Below are 17,321 nucleotides of genomic sequence, written 5' to 3'. Positions count from 1 at the left end.
AGGTAATGGTTGGAAGCAAAGATGGAATTGAAAGGGTACAACGATGGTATAAATATGTAGGTCAATTTAGTAAAAATTTGGATTGCTTTATCATTGCCATATACACACACACACACACACACACATATATATATATATATATATATATATATGCACTTTTGATTGTGTTTTTATTTTACTTTGTATTATTTTTTATATTATTATTATTATTTTTATTTTTTTCAAAGCTAAAAAATTGAAGAATTTCCAAATACATACAATCAAATTTTCTAACATAATTGTTTGTAAAAGAGTAGCAATTCTAGTTTATTAAAGAAGTGGAAAATTTGCTATTTCATTTGATTCTAAAGCTATGATACATGCAAAAAAAGATATCTCTATTTATGCTATTCTAATAATTATTTTATTCAAAAAAATTAACCTCTTTAACTAAAGAACGCATCAAAGAAGAATAACACAGATTTGGTACCAAAGTATTGATTTGAATCCCGCAGCCGAGGAAGCATCAAAGTCACACTGTTTGCGCGCAAATAATGCCCGTAATGGCATCCGACGTGGACCCGAAATGGTCCTAGTTGGAATCCTTGGCGCTCAAAATCTGTATTGCGAGGGAATGGTGAGCAATAGCCCCAGAGAAGACGAAGCTGTGTTGTCGCAGAACCAAAGTGGAGCATTCGCTTAGTCGAGGTTGGAGCCTTGATAGTAGTTGTGCCACGACGTGAACGGGTTTTGCGATTCCTGGACTTCTGATGATCTTCCGGGAGGAGCGAAGGAAGGGTGCCGAGCGGGATTTGCAGCTATGGAGCCGGCTGTGCTCGACTCAGGATCGATGTACCTGAAGGCGGGCTTTGCTATCCCCGACCAAGACCCGTCTATAGTATATGCCCTCATCTCTTTCCGTTTCGATTGTCTTTTTTGCAGATAAATCTTAGCTTTAGTTTCTTGAGATTTAATGTGTTGTTGATATTGTTTTGCCGCTTCACGAACCTTGACAAACGGTTTTTAATGTGAGAGGAGTAGTTTAGTCATGTTTGTTATCTCCGGAGTCGTTTGAATCATTGCGTGTGAATTTTTCTTGGTGTGTTTTTATGATAGTTCGTGCATTTTCGCCTTCGGGAGTGAGTGTTAATGCTAGAGATGAGTTTTTGCAGGTTTGTATGTCTGTGATTGATTGCTGTTCTACGCACTGTTCCCGCTGTGGCTTGTTTCGTCGGTTTTTTTGTAAATTCGGTAGCGTATTTTTTGAAGCTAATTTTCTGCTGGTCTAGGGTTTATGAAAGAGTCTAGGGCATCTTGTCCAAAGTATTCCGTGCTGCAGGAAATCGAATATAATAAACTTAATCCTCTACGGGTAATCCTTCTTTCCAAGCAGAAATTCGAAGAGAATGTCAACCTGAAATTTTTGGTGCGGACGCTGGCTGTGAGCTTGTTTTATGATGTGGTTTGCCCGTGTGTCCTTAAGAAGGTTTACATTTGTATTCGAAGAATTTATGACCCCTGTACCTGCTCTCGAGTCCGCAATTTTTCTGGTTAGGAGAGTCGGCTCAAAACGGCAGTGCAGAGTGGTTTTATTTTTGTTTTCCAGAAACTTTGAAAACAACGGAAGATTAACGCATGAATCGTTGAGCAGATCCTTCCGACATCAATGACGAGGGTGGAGGAGGATGGGGTGCATGGTAACGATGGCGTTATTGGGGACATTATACATCCAATTGAGCGAGGAATAATTAAAGACTGGGATGCAATGGAAGACCTGTGGCGCTATACTTTCTACACCGGCCTTGGTTGGGAACCTGGCAACGAAGGACAGCTTCTTGTTGCCGAACCTTTGTTGACTCCTAAGGTTTGTTTCTCTCTTGTACGTTGTGATTATTTGGTTTCCCAAATTTTTTGCGCCGAGTTAGTCCTTGACTAAGTTTTACTTCTAAATTCGTGGCAGACACTTAAGTAGATGATATCAATTGTAATTTCGTTTTTAAAGCTAGATATGAGAAGTGGTTTATATTGTTTAATTTTTCTTTTCTTTTCTTCGAGGTCACTCCTGGAGATTTTATTGTGTGCATATTCTCGAAGATCTACTTGTGCACAGTTCATAGTCGTCATCTAAAGCAGTTTGGATGAGCGCAGCTGCCACATTATTCAGCAAAGAATTTCGCTCATATTATTGTCTGCGTAGTTGTTTGGGTACTTGGAGTCTGATGTTCAGTAAAGTTGATTGTTGGTGCAATTTTACCTGTACTTGTTAACCTCTTATGAACGTTCTTCTTAGGTGCCTAAGTTTTCTTATACGGGTTTTGCTACGGGTTGTGGGCGTTGCTAAAGCTTCTGTGTTTATATTGAACTACAGGTCTCACGCGAGAGAATGGTTCAGACAATGTTCGAGACTTTCAACGTTGGTGGTCTTTATGCAGTGGAGCAGGCTGTGCTCTCTCTTTATGCTGTAGGCCGCATTACTGGTGTCGTTATTGATGCTGGGCATGGAAAGATAGGTATATTCTCTGTTTGGTTTGAAGTCGTTTATTTTTATTAAGGTCTAGTTACCGAATTAGTCCACTTGGAAAGATTTCAGAAACAACATGGCTCACATATTTTGATTCAACATACTGTGCTTAAAAGTTGTGTCGTCCATTAGATTATGCTCCAACACATTTTCTGGACAAATGTGATTTGTCTGAGATCACATTGCTGGTTTGTGTTCTGTGATCGGAATACATGGTCGGGTCTGTCACACAAGTCTACTGACAGCTGCCCTGATGCACGGTGGGTAAGTCCCTCTTTTCTTTGTCTATAAATTATTGCAGATATTGCTCCTGTATGGGAAGGGGCCATACAGCACAATGCTGTGAAGCGTTTTGAAATTTCTGGTCAGGATCTTACCGATTTCCTTGCGAAAGAGCTTGCACGGTCACAACCTGATGTGAAGTTAGACCTTGCCACTGTGGAGATGCTTAAGGAAAAATATGCGGCGGTTGCTGAAGACTCATCAGCTTATGTCGCGACTGCTGAAGCCTGTCCTAAGATACAACACACACTTCCTGATGGGCAGGTGTGCATTATTATATCTGAGTTTTACACGAGAAATGGTCTAGAGTTAATTGTTGGCAACATGGAGAGAGAATGTAGTTACTGTATGCAGAAACATCTGTTCTGAAATGTTGTTGTTTTTTCTTTAAAACATGACCTTCGCTTTGTGTAGGTTATTTCTGTTGGTAGAGAAAGATACGATGTCGGCGAAGCTCTGTTACGGCCTTCTATCTTTGGAATAGAAGAAGATGGTCTGGCTGAACAGTTGCTTCGCAGCGTATCAACGTGTTCCCCTTCTGAGAATCAGCGGCAGCTTATTGAAAACATCGTTTTGTGTGGAGGCACCTCTATGATAAGGGGTATGTCATAAATAATCGTTGTCTTTCATTTGAAGCATAAGATTGGTGATGAATTCTTGAGCCAAATGGTTCCTTTTATCAATTGGTAATTGCCTATTTGCCCTTCGTTTTGAATTTTTTCTAGTCCAGATTTAAATTTCATTAGATCTTAATCTTCCCTTGATCCTGAACCACAGGAATTTTTACTAGGGTAGTGCAAATGGTGGTATTTTTAACGAGCTGTAGTGGTTGCTTGAGCTTCTTTAGATTATTATTGTATAATTTTTTTGAAATTTCCTAAAATTCACTAAAACGGTGACTGAATCCACAGGTTTGGATTCACGATTTCAGAAGGAGGCCGTTCTAGTGGCGAATCCTTCAGTGCGACCGTCATTGATTAAGGTAGCTAGCCTGATCCTACTGATTTGCTACTCATTCTCCTGCATCGAAGGTGTTGGCAGCAGAGCGTTCTAATATGACATTTTATGTGACAGCCGCCCGAGTACATGCCTGACAATACTTTGATCAATTCTGCATGGATGGGTGGAGCAATTCTCGCCAAAGTTGTCTTTCCTCAGAATCAGCACATCACCAAAGCTGAGTACGATGAAGCTGGCCCTCCAATTGTTCACCGGAAGTGCTTTTGATCACGATCACATTCCGATCTTCCACCTGGTGGTCCATTACGATGTGCTGGTGGCTAATTTATCGAGATTATCTCTATACTGTGGGTAAGTTTCATGTCTCAGGATGCTTAAGATAGGGCGCTCTCTATGTCTAGCAACTTGCTGAGTATTTTAAGAACCATGGATAACCTCCTCTGAATTAGTGTTTGATGAGCAACACTAACCATAGAAAGGTAGACCAGACTATGGTGGCTAAAAGTCTGAAGCAACTTCGGAATTTTAGCTATCTGTCATAGTTGGTACTCACTGCTCAGGTGCTTTACGCGTCTAGTTTTGTACTATGATTCTGGCAGTTGTCTCGACAGTGAAACACATGTAACAAAACCTGCTCCTTCGCGCAAGTCCAGACTGCCTTACCCGCTCAATGTGTTGGGGCTGACGCCGTGACGGTTCACTAGCGTGCATACGTATGGAAGCAAATTTGACGACTGGGCTGGCCATGGATATGTTTTCACAGATTTTAAAACCGCTGTAGTGATCTAGCATGTAGTCCAATGTAAAGACCTCCTATGGACTTGTTAAAAAATCAACTGGTATTTGTCACCAGCTTTTGATGTCATTACTTTGACATTCTTATGATCAAGGATAGTCGTCAAGTTGTAGCTTGCCAAGCTTGTCATTGTGTTTTAGATCTACTCCTACATTGTAGTACCTACTTCATTGAAATGTGTTTTCAACTTTGGTGTCAACCACATGTACCACCAAATTGAACAAGTGATATCACTTTTCGTGCCTGTTTGCGTAGCATGCATGTTAAACTAGTGAGAACGATGGTGAATACAGACTAAATTTGCCCATTTGTGTAGTAGATGATCAAGGGTACAATTATTTGTAGTCTTTTTAGTATAGTCAATCTGTACCTATCTATTGCAACATTTGCAAACATTGTTTATATCTTGCAAAATCATGTTGTATTCAATTATGTCTAATATTGATGTTTGCTGCAAGTATGTGCAAAGAAGTTTTAAAAGTTCTTTCAAATTGTAACATAGCATGTTGTACTATATTGTTTATGCAATAGCCATACTTAGAAATACAATAAATATGATTTGTTTGAATAACTTTGTCATTGTGGTTTAAAACAAGTAAATCAAAATTTCATTGTTATTCTATGAATATTATATATATATATACATATATGTATATATAGGTAAGTTTGTCTAAAATAATTCTTGAATATGAAGATTATCTTCTTTAAAATAAATGTATTTCAATAAAAAAAAATTCACTATAGGTTTTGATATTTTTACAAAAAAATTGTAAATATGTAGATTTACCTCAATCCAACAAGATAAAAATCTTATCCTTATATTGGGCTTTTATACTTATATATGTGTATATATTCTATAAGATTTTTGTTTGGTATTAGAGCCATGTTTTAATATGTTGTGCAATAAATAATATACTCTTAACACATTTAAAACTACTAAATATAAGTTATAGATATTTAAATATTATAAGACCACCAAACAAAGACAATATTCCAAGAAAAGGCAAACATGCTTGTCTAAGACCAATGTCATTTTACATTAGCTAATACAAATTTTGTCTTATCATTATTACAAATACAAGAAACCAATCATATTTTCAAGTCTTCGCCAAGTATTCTTTGCACTACCATATCTTTAGTGCATGTTTGCAAAATTAAAAATAAATTATATTCAACAAGTAATAAATATTATTTCTAATAAATATTTATTGTCTTGCAATATTAATTAGAACAAATTTTCTATAAAATAAACTACAACTAATAAAAAAAAAAATTATATATTATTATTATTATTATTATTATTATTATTGATTCAATTATCAAATTAAAATAAATTTATAAAAATTGATAGATTGTCATCTTTCTGCATACTTTTATTCCAAATGATACATCAATTAACCTTTTTTGTTTTATAAATATCATTAATCATTTGCTTTGTTATATTTATTTGTTCTAATCTATTGCAATAGGCAATATACTATTTAGATTATCTTAATTATATACCATTTTTGCAACAACTTATCAATTCAAATTTTAAACATACTTTCTATAGTCATCACTAGCAAAAGAATCTTTTATAATATAAGCAAAGCACATTTAATAAATACATCTTGTATTATTAAAACAATATATTATCTCTATTACAAGCTATATGACTAATAACAAATGTATCTAAATACATGTAGAATCAACCAACCAAAGAAGATACTAAATAAACTCCAACTATTATCTCTATCAACAAACTTTAAAGAATATAAGATATATTTAATTTAACCAACATATTTAGTATTATAGTAGTCATCATTGTAGTGAAAATAAAACATTTTGACTATATTATCCCTCTATAGAATTATAAAATTGGTAGATTCTTTAACTCCATTTAATTAATTGACTTTTATTGGATTATACTTCTATTGTGGTTTTTCTTGTCTTTAATACAAATAAATCTAATACATCTAAATGTAGTAACTAAAAAAGGTATGCTAATTTACAAAGATGGTACTTGTTTGATTATACTTGTGTGGAAATTTCTCATTGTTGTTACCTTATATAGCTAACTTACTCTACAAAATAGTTAATTTTTAGGAAAACGTTTTTAATAATATAAAAAATCATAAGTAATTTATAATTTATTAAAATCTAGATTTTGTCATTTTTTAAAGTTCTTTGATGTTTTTAACCTTTAGTACCAAGACATAGATAATGCAATCAAGATGATGTTTTAAATCTGTTTTAATTTTTTTGTTTTGTTTTTTGAATTTTAAAGAAGGCATTCACAAATTTGCTTATAATTAATAAAAAAATGATGTTTTGGTCCTAAACTTGTAAAAGTTTATAGCAAGTACTTATATATTCAACAACTTTTGTACTAGGTTATCAAAATTTTAAACTCTGTTGCAACATGATAAAATTTTTACTAAATTATGCTTTAAATTAGTTTAAACAAAATGTATGTAAAAATGAAAGAATGATTCACTTTTTTTCAAAACGCTGTTGTAAAATCAAACTCACTTGAATTTTCTGGTTATTGCAGTTAAATTTGGCATGCAAATTTCATTGTCTAATTTTAATATACACATATATCTATACATATACATATATATGTATGCAAACACACCTATACTCCTCCACAAGCCTACTAATTAGTTGTGAGAATACACCAAAACTGCTATTCTACATGCTACCTAATACATTAATTTAAACCAAGACCCATCCTCGCTTAAGTTGGGAGTTGTGCATTTCTCCTCGTACACATGTTCATAAACTCAGAGGTGGTCAGAACTGGATTAGAGTCCAGCCGCTGAAGCTAGAACTACCTAATTCACATCTACATCTCTCTAGAATTTCAGCAAACCAGGTGGCAATGCAAGAGAGCGAGGCTCAATGGCTACCATATACTTCTTACTTCTATTTGCAGATTTTACAGATAATGACTAAATGGTTTGAAACTGAGTAATTCAGGACTAACTGTAAGAAGAATTGAAATAAACCTTTCCATCTTGGTGACAAGGCAGTCCTCTCAAATCAAACGCCACAAGCAGCAGTTGGCTGCTAAGTGAGGTCAAGATAGTTGGCATCGATATCCTAGTTCTGAGTACCCAGAAGTGAAGACTACCATCATCCTGCTAAATACAGTTAATAATCTAATTAAGGAACATAATGAGGGATATTTTAAGTTTTCTTAACAATATCTTCATATAAATCGTAGTATGACAGAGACTTCGCTGTTCGACGTGGCAAGCTACCAGCACCACCACCAGATTTCTTCCTCATCAAAACACCAGCACGAGGTAACAATTCCTGTTCTGAACTTCTCTTTTCTCGAGCCTTGAGCTTCTCAGCTTTCTCCATTTGGCTGGTGAATGCCTCAGCAAAGAAAGCCACAACAACATTGAGGGTGAAAGCTACTGCAATGGCCCAGAAACCTATGAAATAAGTGCGACTCCACCTAGTTCCAGTAACCGCTGCATATGCGTCCATTATAACATACCACTTGTTCACAACACACAAATTGAAGCATGTAGCCATCGCTGACGCATAGTCGTTGAAATTGAATGCGTAAAACTCATGTTGTGCATACTCGGTGTATGCCAACGCAGCGTTCTCCTTGTAAATAAGGCCCCCGAAGAGATGCATTCCCAGTAAGGCAAAATGAGAACAGACGAGGAACTGAAGCACCAGTATCGGAGCAGTTGCCGGAATCACGTGTACCAATGTTTCGCCCATCAAACGCCAGCGAGAGATCATAGTGACAAGCGCAAGAACTCGAAAGCTACGAGCCATGATTAAGTAAGAAACCCTGAACAGCAATCAATCAACCAGTGAGAACGTAACACTGCAAGAAGCAGACTATTAAGCAAAGGATTGAAATTTAGACTTGCCGACAGAGTGAGTGTTTCTCAAATACAGGACATAAGATATTTTCAAGACATGAGGATGATGAGGTTGTAGAATTATGTAAGAAGCATCACTCACCAGATTCGAGCGTCGTCATGGAAATGGGATACAGCTTGAACAGCCACAATCAGGAATGTGACAACAAAATCAAATCGGTTTACATGAATGCTCCAATAGAATTTCCAACCTTGTATACATACCTTCAGCACACCATCCATAACAAAAATCCAGCCTGCATTGACACACAATGTGACTGAAACAGTGAGAGAAAAACCACTAATTTTGAACGTTCCTTGTGAAAAACAGTTGAAGAGACAATATTACAGTTTGCATTCTACTGGCAACACCCTTCCCAAGAGTATGAGCCAACAAAACACATTAACAAAGTACAACTCATTACAGAAGATTTAAGAACTGTCATTACCGAATAGAAATTCAAGGTTGATCAACAACGTTTGCACTGCCCCACCGACCTGCCGGTGTTCATTGCACAGCATTTACCAGGAGGCACATGTTAGCTTTTTCATAAATATATATGCTTATCCTCTTCAAACGAGACATGGGTCTGTTGAAGTGTTGGTAATTGCATTAATCTATTCGCGGGAGGAAGCTGAACAAAAATGTAAACCACACGCCTCATACCACATTTCTTCAGAATGTGTAAATAAGATGTTCTCTACGAACAAGAAGACTGACATAATGAATAAATCTCAACTTATCGTGAGAATAGTTAAGAATGCTATGAAGATGCTATAATATCTCTGATAATATTCAGAAGCAATTTCGTCCTCAGAATGTAAATGAAAAACTTAAGATTGGTAAACAAAGCATCCAACTATCACCAAACTCAACAAGAAAAAGAAAAAAGAAAAAGATGAAAGAAAAAAGAAAACAGAAGTGAATGAATAGTAAGAAACATACATTCAGTGCGGCAATGGCAATCGATAGAGAAGAGAGTGTCAAAGCCCAGATGACGTAATTGTAAAAGGGGTGTTTTATGAAGTTAATATCAGAGTTGCTGCGGCGCCTCTTCAGACGTGAAATAACTGGTTGCCGTTCCACCTCTTTTGCAATAACATCACAGAGTTCTTCAAACTCATCAGACCAGATCTTGAAATCTCCACGTTTGTTGAGGGCAAGGAAAAGTCGGCTAGCCCGAGCTCGAACATCAGGTATGTGCCTGCACCCCAACAAATCGCCAATGAAGTTTTGGAGTGCCCAAATTATATGAGTTCCACATTTACCTTATCAAGTGATGAATTTACTACTACTGCTTCATATTCAAATAGGAAAGATACTTTACCAAAAACAATCGATGCAGACATTCAGATAAACCAAGGACGCAACGAATATTTATCAATGATAATGAGACGAGCTTTCAGTCTCAGAAAAATAACAAGAAAATGAGGTGCATCAGATGCTTGTTACAAAAACCAATTCAATACTATCAATCACATAAAGAATGAATTTGTACAAGCTCACCTGTAGCGACCAATAGCTAGGAAAAGGGCAACCATTGTTGCACCATCGATCCATTCTTGATGGCGAGTATCTAACAAACTGAAAGCCGCCCTCAAATTTCCTTGACGTGCTGTTATACGCTTAGCAACCTCAACAGCCATCTGTAAAACATGAAAACATGTATCTCAGAGCAAGGCATTTAGCATAACTACGAAGCGACTGATGAGTTCGCCCATCGTAATCATACTTCAAACATCTTAATACTTTGTACTTTATATTCACTGTAATTAGTCATTGAAAAGAAAGAAAATGACAGTAAGACCTTTTCAAGAGGATTCCATTGTGTACCAAATGGCAAAAGGTTTGACTAGGTCATCTGAAAGAAAATATACTATAGAATACTTGAAGGTACACAAAATTATATAAACTTCCCACTTGAATAGGAGATTAGCTACAGGACGGTACACATTATCAAACAGGATTGATAAATCGGTATACCTGTGCTTTGTAACTGCTGTAAATCACGGAGAAAGCCAAGTTCATCAAGAAGTATAACCCCACAATCATGTAGAAGAAAAAGAAGAAGAATGCCAAGCGGTTGGTATCATATGTTGAAGCCCAAACAACAGGATTGTTTGCAGTTGTTAGCAGCACAAATAGGCTTAGCAGGGATGTGCTGAAGTCCTTGAACTCAACCGACGTCTCTGAGAATATTGTTGTTGCCAGCCAGGCTGAGAGTAATACAAATGTCCCTACCAGCACCTAACACAAAAAACCACAGGGTTCTAGTAAGCAATAGAAACTGCAAAGGAGAGATTGTTCTGCCATCTGTTCCTGCATATCAAATATTAACATGGACAAACTGAAACAGAATGTACTGAGCACAATGAGCAAATCGTATTGAGTTTTGTAAATGCAGATTTAAAAATACCGCTATATCCATAAACGTGTGTACAATTCGCATTGTCATACGGAAACAACCTCGTATAGCCCTGTTGCCAAAGAAACCAACCATTAACGAGGGATACAAACATCAAAAGCGTGTAGGAATTAGTTTTTCCATGTACTATACCCATGCTATTCACATACCATAAACATATATATAAGCTTTTCATAAATTACCTGACCATACAATTAGAAAACAAAACGTTGAAGAGGGTTGAAATGCAAACAGTGAGCTGGAAAGATAAGTGAGTGGCGCCTATGACGTTCTAACATTATCTGGCATGCACATCAACATCAAATCATTCGAACTTGGATCAAGTCAAAGATATACCTGCTAAAGACGATAGGAACTAGTAGCCGAATGTACATGGATAAGTTGATTCCACGCAATTCAGATAATCCGATAGTCGAGGTAAGTGTAGAAATTACCATCAAACTTAAAACTACCACCTGCTCTCCATTGCCAAAAGATTATCTCATCAAAACGTCTAAAGGTATTACTCGGTCAAATAACTATCAAATGATAACTATTAAATGAACTCCAAATAACATTCTGAGGAATTGAATGTATCATGTCATTTTAAGGACAAAAAGAGAACCTTGTATACTCCCACGCGACCAACCCAAAATTGCGCCCTTAGAAAATACCATTGGAGGCAGACGGACCAAACTAGCACCATTACACAAAACACCTGCAAAATGGTTTAACCAATAAGTAGTAAAAGAGAGTACATGATATGTCCCATCTTAAAAAAGAGCACACTATTACACACAGAAATTCGTCAAGATTTGTTAACCCATATGATTCTGAGTATGAGGGAGTTTTACCAGTTTTATCAATCCATAAGTTATCTAGTAAACAGAATGGATACACATACATAAATAAGAGAAACTCGACATTACAACAAACAATTTGAGCGCTTCTTATGATGGCTTATTGAGTAACACAATGTCTACAATTACTAAAATATTAAAAAGAAGAAATTTCACATGAAAAGCACTGTTTGCACAAAGTGACCAGCAAAACACAAACCTGAATAGTAACAGATATCCATGGACGAATATAAGGTAAGCCACTGAGAGGGTACTTTTGTGGGTCTCCACAAGGATGTGGCAGATCGCCATCACACCATGCAGGAATCTACACACAAGCCACAGAAACTTAGACTAGCCCCAAGAATAAACCTACACAAGAGGTGAAATTGAGGACACAATGTTTCATGAATCTAACATTAAGTAATAGCGAATGCTGTCATGTTCATCTCTTTAACTAACAGGAGAAATTCCTACCATGAATCAGGAAGATTTTTTCTTAATTACTCTGATCTATGTCTTTGATTCGACTAAGCAGTACGTCCTGAACTTGAGGTGCAGTATCACTGACCTCGAAAAATGGAAGAACCATCAACAGAAAATATACGATGCCTCTGACAAAAAAAAATTGGTGATACAGCAGAAAAGCGCTCTTGGCACTCTGATAGTCCTTGTGATACACCACAGCCAATGGCATCCACCTGCCCATCATCGCCTGCAACACACAACAATCACTTCAAAACAACTCTCTAGACGCAAATGACGCTACTAATCTCCAAGAATTATAAATGAAGTAAGCAGGTATTAAGTCCAACTCCGAATCAAGCTGCTTCTCAATAATGACATGTTTTCGAGAAGGACATAAATATGCGATTGGCATATTATGCGGGTGGTGTGAAACGGAAAACGCCATCGTCTACTGCTGTGAGAAGTAAAAATCAAATGCAGACCATGACAAATTACCTGATCAACCAGAGCAGCTGCCATCTCAACATGTGAGGTGAGGGAGGGCTCACTTTGCGGTCCCGACTCCAAGTCAGTGAACCTTCTGAAGTCTGTGCTCGTTGATTGAACATATGCAGATTGCCCTCTACGAAGTGGAGTCAGGAGCCCTTCTTCCTGTATCTCAGGAAGAGGGGTTTTCTTTCTGACCTTTCTCATTTTGCAGAATTGAAATCCCGCCTACTTGTAAGTGTGTCCTATGCACTTCGTCCCAAATTCATTCCAACTTAGCAACGCCCAACCTTCGAAACCACGGACAGCATCAGAGTCACTCGAGACACATTCAGCGAGACAGTCCACAAGATCTACACATTGTCACAGTTGGATGATGATGATCACAAGGTGCAAGTTCAACTTAAACCAGCGTCAGCAACCCAGTGGGTAATATTAGAGATAAAATGTCGGAAGTAGCCAAGTCGAACTCATCGCTCACAATAATGTCCATGGTCATCAATGAGCTTGTTAAGCCAATTGGCCAAACCACAAATTCTATCAAAAGTTGAGCTCCTGGATATAGACTGTCATGACGGATAGCCTTCGTGAGTTCATCAGCTCCTCACCTTCATCCGCAAATGGTTGGGAATCTTCAATTGAATAAAGTGACTACTATCCAAGCCAAAATTGTAAATGTGGATTAAATAAATGAATTAAAAATAACGTCGACGTCTAAGAACTGGTGAAAGATTTCTGATGCTCTTCGAGAACTCTCTGGTACTCAGCCTGGCTAGCGGTAATTAGATTCTTGGCAGCATCAAAGGTCGTCAATCGAATACTACAAACAAGAGTCGAGAATCGTTAGTTCATCAGCAAAAGAGGAGAGCTCAACATTGGATCCTCACTCGAATGGGTGTTTTAGAACAACTCAGTAATTTAAAAGAAAAGCAAAAACCCTTAACATTAAATATACCAATTGTTCAAATTCGTCTACGATAAAGAAACACAGACGTTGAGATAGACATCCTTAAATATCAAACTTAGGGACTATTGTGGGTCAACTTATTCGACGATGATCTAACGAATTAAAACTGACTCTCTTCGCATATCCATAAGAACTGGCATGCACCTATATGGTACGACCCCTTGACAACTGGCACATCTTGTGAACGGCATGAATGATTAAGATATGATACCTGCTGTTTGGGAGGTTTTTCAGCACGTTCGGACCAAAACCGCGGTACAAACCATGGAAACCATCTCGAGCAACAATACCTAAAGGAGATTCAGATAAATCCACAATTAGGGGAATATCTTCATGATATTGTGGAGGATCGTTCTCAAAAAGATTGTCAAGTAAATTCCATGTTTTGCCTTTTGTTAGTGAGCTTATAACAATCAACCTATAACAGGCCACAGCATATCCAGAAAGTATTGCACAGAAGTCACTCAAAATTTATACATGGGTAGTTTCATTCTACCCTTCTACATCCATCTACAAAAATGTGGTAAAATGACGCACCTGGATTAGTATCAAGAAAAGAGTTGAACAGTGAGCCCTTCATTTGCATTTGCCGCCGTGCAGTGTCAAGCGGATAACACATGGTCGTAGCGAAGGAGGCCGATACAAAGGCTGACAGAAATGACGCTTCAGGCTTTTTCCTTAATTCTTCTGGAAGAGATTTCTTGACCCTGCTCGTAATTAAGAATACCAAGTAATCAGTTTGTGTATAAATCGTTCTCTAGAACCAGAAAATGCGGAGCTCTGTCTGTCTGAAGTACAAATAAATGCGACATATGTGCATTATAGACAATACAGATGACCATCCAATAGATCAGAATCAACAATATCATAGCCACAATACGACGTGTAAAATGCACACACCGCTAAGAAGCGCGGGTCCGAAACGTAGTATAACAGTTTCTTCCAAGAAAATACACAGGCATCACAGCGGCAGAAAAACTAAGCGAACCAAACCGCCCTGATCGAATTCCAACACAAAATCAAATTGCCATTCTTCCCCGCTACAGCTACAGAACGCTGCACGCATCGCTACTCGGGTTTCGGCAGCCGTCACGTCACAGAAACGCCACCACTCATCAAACCCTTGCTGCATCTCCTTTTACTCCTCATTCACAGCATCCATCAAACAAATGCCTCTATTCAGCCTCCTGGTCGCCATCATCTTCCTTGAGCTGGGCCCAACTTCACGCTCGCAGAACTCAGCACTGAACTCCTAACGATCGCCAGTACCGACTTCCATGTTTATTTTTTATTTTATTTTTTATTTTTTAAATTTAGCTTTTAAGAACAGCCATGGACCTTACGTTTGCTCTTGTGCAATAGACCAGACCGTGCCTTGCCATTTCCTCCAAGAAGAACCTACACCGGATGCTTGTTCCGTGGGGCAGCTCCCAGTGCGTAGACCCGAGGGCGACCTACACTTTCAAACGAAAACAAATCTGGGCCCTCAACTGCTCCAAGTTACGCCACGTAAAAACAAAAAAGATGCAAAAAAGTAGCCTACAGGTGAATCACCCCGGCAAACTATGCCATCATACCTCGAAGCTCTCGACATTATCGCGAGATAAAATCTTCAGAGCCCCTCACAGTGGCTTATTTACTGCACACGATCACGCTGAAGCCAGATGGAAGCTCCCCGATTGCCTGCAACCTGCAGAACGACTCTCCAGACCCTTTCCCACCCGAATCACCGCCTGGTCATCCCACCATGTACCTCGTGCAAAGAGCTTCTGCATGAGACGGAGCGCACATTTGGCAGGCTCGCAATCCCACGCAGTAACCCAAACCATGCCAAGTCTCAAGGACGAGACTCCTCTTTCCCCCCAAATATCTTTTTGCCTTTTTTTTTAAAAAATTTTTAGTGCAAGGTTTGAACAGTGGCCACCACGCTCGTATCGTCCGGTCCCTCTATTTCGCTTCACATCACTCACGAGAAGGCTTTTATGCTCAGCAACGGGGAGGAGAGACGGAGAAGGAGGCTCAGGATTCCTCAAAGCTGCTGCCGAAGTGGTGCCCACCGCCCCTTGAGTACGAGTGAGGCAGAGCTCCACCGAGACCAAGCGATCGGACTTGTGGGTACGCGAGTTACTTGCCCTGAGCTATGGCAGCTCCCTTCCGTGGTTCCGAAACGGGGATGGGGGGTCGACCAGATGGCTTCAGACATCATGGCCTCTCCTTTGCATCCTCCTCGCAAAACATGGCGAAGCGGAGACAACGATGCAGGCAGCCACGCATCAGCAAGCTTAGCCTCAATAGGGATGAATAATACCCTTGTTCACACCCCCACATAAATCAAGGAGGTACATCACCTGATGGTGTTGGGATTTCCAGGTCCATGTTTTGCCTGCTCTTCCAAGAGGAAGCGTTGCTTGATGAGCATTTACTACAACAATTCACTACGAATTTTACTTCTGTAAAGAATGAAAGCAAAGTCAGTTGACAAGAGCCAAATTTGTGGTGACACAAGACAAAGCATTCTATGGGATGATGTGTTTGAGTATGATAGTGTTGAAGTTTGAGTTTCCAAATGTGCAATGGGGTTGTATTTTGGGAAGGTTATTGATTATAGTGGTGATGGGTGTAGGGTTTTAGATATGGGGGTGGTGGTGGTGGTGGTGGTGGTGGTAGACTGCGCTTTTTCGTAGAAGGAGATGGGGGGTGGTAAAGTGGCAACTGCTTGGCTCCAGGAAGAGTTGATGGGGAACAGTTTTATTATTTGGAATATTATTTTAGATCTTTTCCCTGTGCCCACCATTGGGCACCATTTGGAAATCAACTTCCTCCCATTCTTGTGGTCCTCACAAAAGATACTTTTTAGGAGAATGATGCCCCATGTTAACTTTTCAACCTAGACTTTCCCTCACAATCAAGGCATCCATTTTGCAACTTGTCGTTATGACACTTGTTCATTCCTGCATATAATAAGTAATATCTATAAATTATAACAATTTTGTCGACGTAATTAATCTTCTTCTTTTTTCTGGTTTTTTGTAATTTCTTCCCTTATTTTCATAAAATAGTGAAATTATTTGTCCAACAATCAAAGTTGTAGGGACCATCACGTGGCATTTCCATTTCAGGCAACGGAAAAAAAGAAAAAAAGAAAAGCTTTCACTGCCATAAAAAGAAACTTTGACAAAGATTGACTTTTTGGCATGACTTACATTTTTGAACTTGTGCTGGCCATAATATTCATGGTTAAATGTCCTAAAAATAATATGTTGGTTTATACAAGAGATGAAACATGAAATTATTTGATAAAAATTGTGTTGCTTTTACATCAGTGTATATGTGAATATGTATATATATATATATATATATAATAACTTTTTCCAAGATTTAAATTACAACTTAGTGTTTGTGTAAATGTGTGCATGTAAAAATATCTTATATATTGAAATTAGAGTTTTTTTTTTTTTTTTTTTTTTTTTTGGATTCCTTTCAATTCAATTAAAGGATTATATATATCTATCATGTGTCTATTTAATCATTTGTATGTTGATTCATCTGCCAAATGTTTATAGATGTCAACTATATGAATCTCTATTCTTTTGTTACATTTTTGGATTTGGTTACAGTTGTTTATTCTAAATTGAAGCACATCACTTCTCATCAAACACTTTTGGCATATTCACAATGACCATCCAATGACCCACACTAAAATTCAAGTATATTGAAAACACTAAGTTTTGAGTATGTATAAAATA

At 37.9% G+C, this 17,321-nt stretch overlaps 3 protein-coding genes across 7 annotated transcripts; 1 reads left to right on the top strand and 2 right to left on the bottom strand.

Annotated features, from left to right (window-relative positions):
* The first annotated feature begins 602 nt into the window (after positions 1-602).
* Positions 603-4,782, top strand: LOC112274514 (actin-related protein 7). Of its 4 annotated transcripts, none has more exons than XR_016499755.1 (8): positions 1,155-1,405; positions 1,631-1,843; positions 2,348-2,489; positions 2,802-3,046; positions 3,197-3,383; positions 3,694-3,764; positions 3,857-4,093; positions 4,396-4,782. XR_016499755.1 is itself a non-coding variant. In XM_024504124.3 (7 exons), the coding sequence occupies exons 1-7, from the start codon at positions 800-802 to the stop codon at positions 4,007-4,009; spliced, it is 1,089 nt and encodes a 362-aa protein (XP_024359892.1). In that variant the 5' UTR covers positions 603-799; the 3' UTR covers positions 4,010-4,782. The 4 variants fall into 4 exon arrangements, 2 of the variants coding, with proteins under 2 accessions (XP_024359892.1, XP_024359891.1); XR_002967455.3 differs by having other exon boundaries at positions 4,342-4,782; XM_024504124.3 differs by lacking the exon at positions 1,155-1,405 and adding an exon at positions 603-877 and having other exon boundaries at positions 3,857-4,782.
* Positions 4,783-7,230: 2,448 nt separating this feature from the next.
* LOC112273850 (two pore calcium channel protein 1) lies at positions 7,231-13,356 on the bottom strand. Of its 2 annotated transcripts, XM_024502846.3 has the most exons (13): positions 13,217-13,356; positions 12,618-12,898; positions 12,226-12,369; positions 11,875-11,982; positions 11,441-11,533; positions 11,173-11,291; positions 10,828-10,888; positions 10,395-10,658; positions 9,918-10,057; positions 9,357-9,615; positions 8,860-8,908; positions 8,514-8,667; positions 7,231-8,337 (listed from the first exon to the last, which is right to left on the bottom strand). In XM_024502846.3, the coding sequence occupies exons 2-13, from the start codon at positions 12,813-12,815 to the stop codon at positions 7,710-7,712; spliced, it is 2,217 nt and encodes a 738-aa protein (XP_024358614.1). In that variant the 5' UTR covers positions 12,816-12,898; positions 13,217-13,356; the 3' UTR covers positions 7,231-7,709. The 2 variants fall into 2 exon arrangements, with proteins under 2 accessions (XP_024358614.1, XP_024358615.1); XM_024502847.3 differs by having other exon boundaries at positions 12,618-13,289.
* Positions 12,983-15,372, bottom strand: LOC112273851 (thylakoid ADP,ATP carrier protein, chloroplastic-like). The gene is made up of 5 exons (XM_090245769.1): positions 15,153-15,372; positions 14,919-15,029; positions 14,113-14,282; positions 13,787-13,865; positions 12,983-13,428 (listed from the first exon to the last, which is right to left on the bottom strand). Exons 1-5 carry the CDS (start codon positions 15,167-15,169, stop codon positions 13,323-13,325), a joined length of 483 nt encoding a protein of 160 aa, XP_090101895.1. The 5' UTR covers positions 15,170-15,372; the 3' UTR covers positions 12,983-13,322.
* Positions 15,373-17,321: the final 1,949 nt, after the last annotated feature.

Source organism: Physcomitrium patens, chromosome 21 (genome assembly GCF_059467195.1).
Source record: "Physcomitrium patens ecotype Gransden chromosome 21, ASM5946719v1, whole genome shotgun sequence".
NCBI classification, from domain to species: Eukaryota; Viridiplantae; Streptophyta; class Bryopsida; order Funariales; family Funariaceae; genus Physcomitrium; species Physcomitrium patens.
The sequence above is the reverse complement of the archived record's forward strand: the minus strand, read 5'-3'. Positions and strand labels throughout refer to the sequence as shown.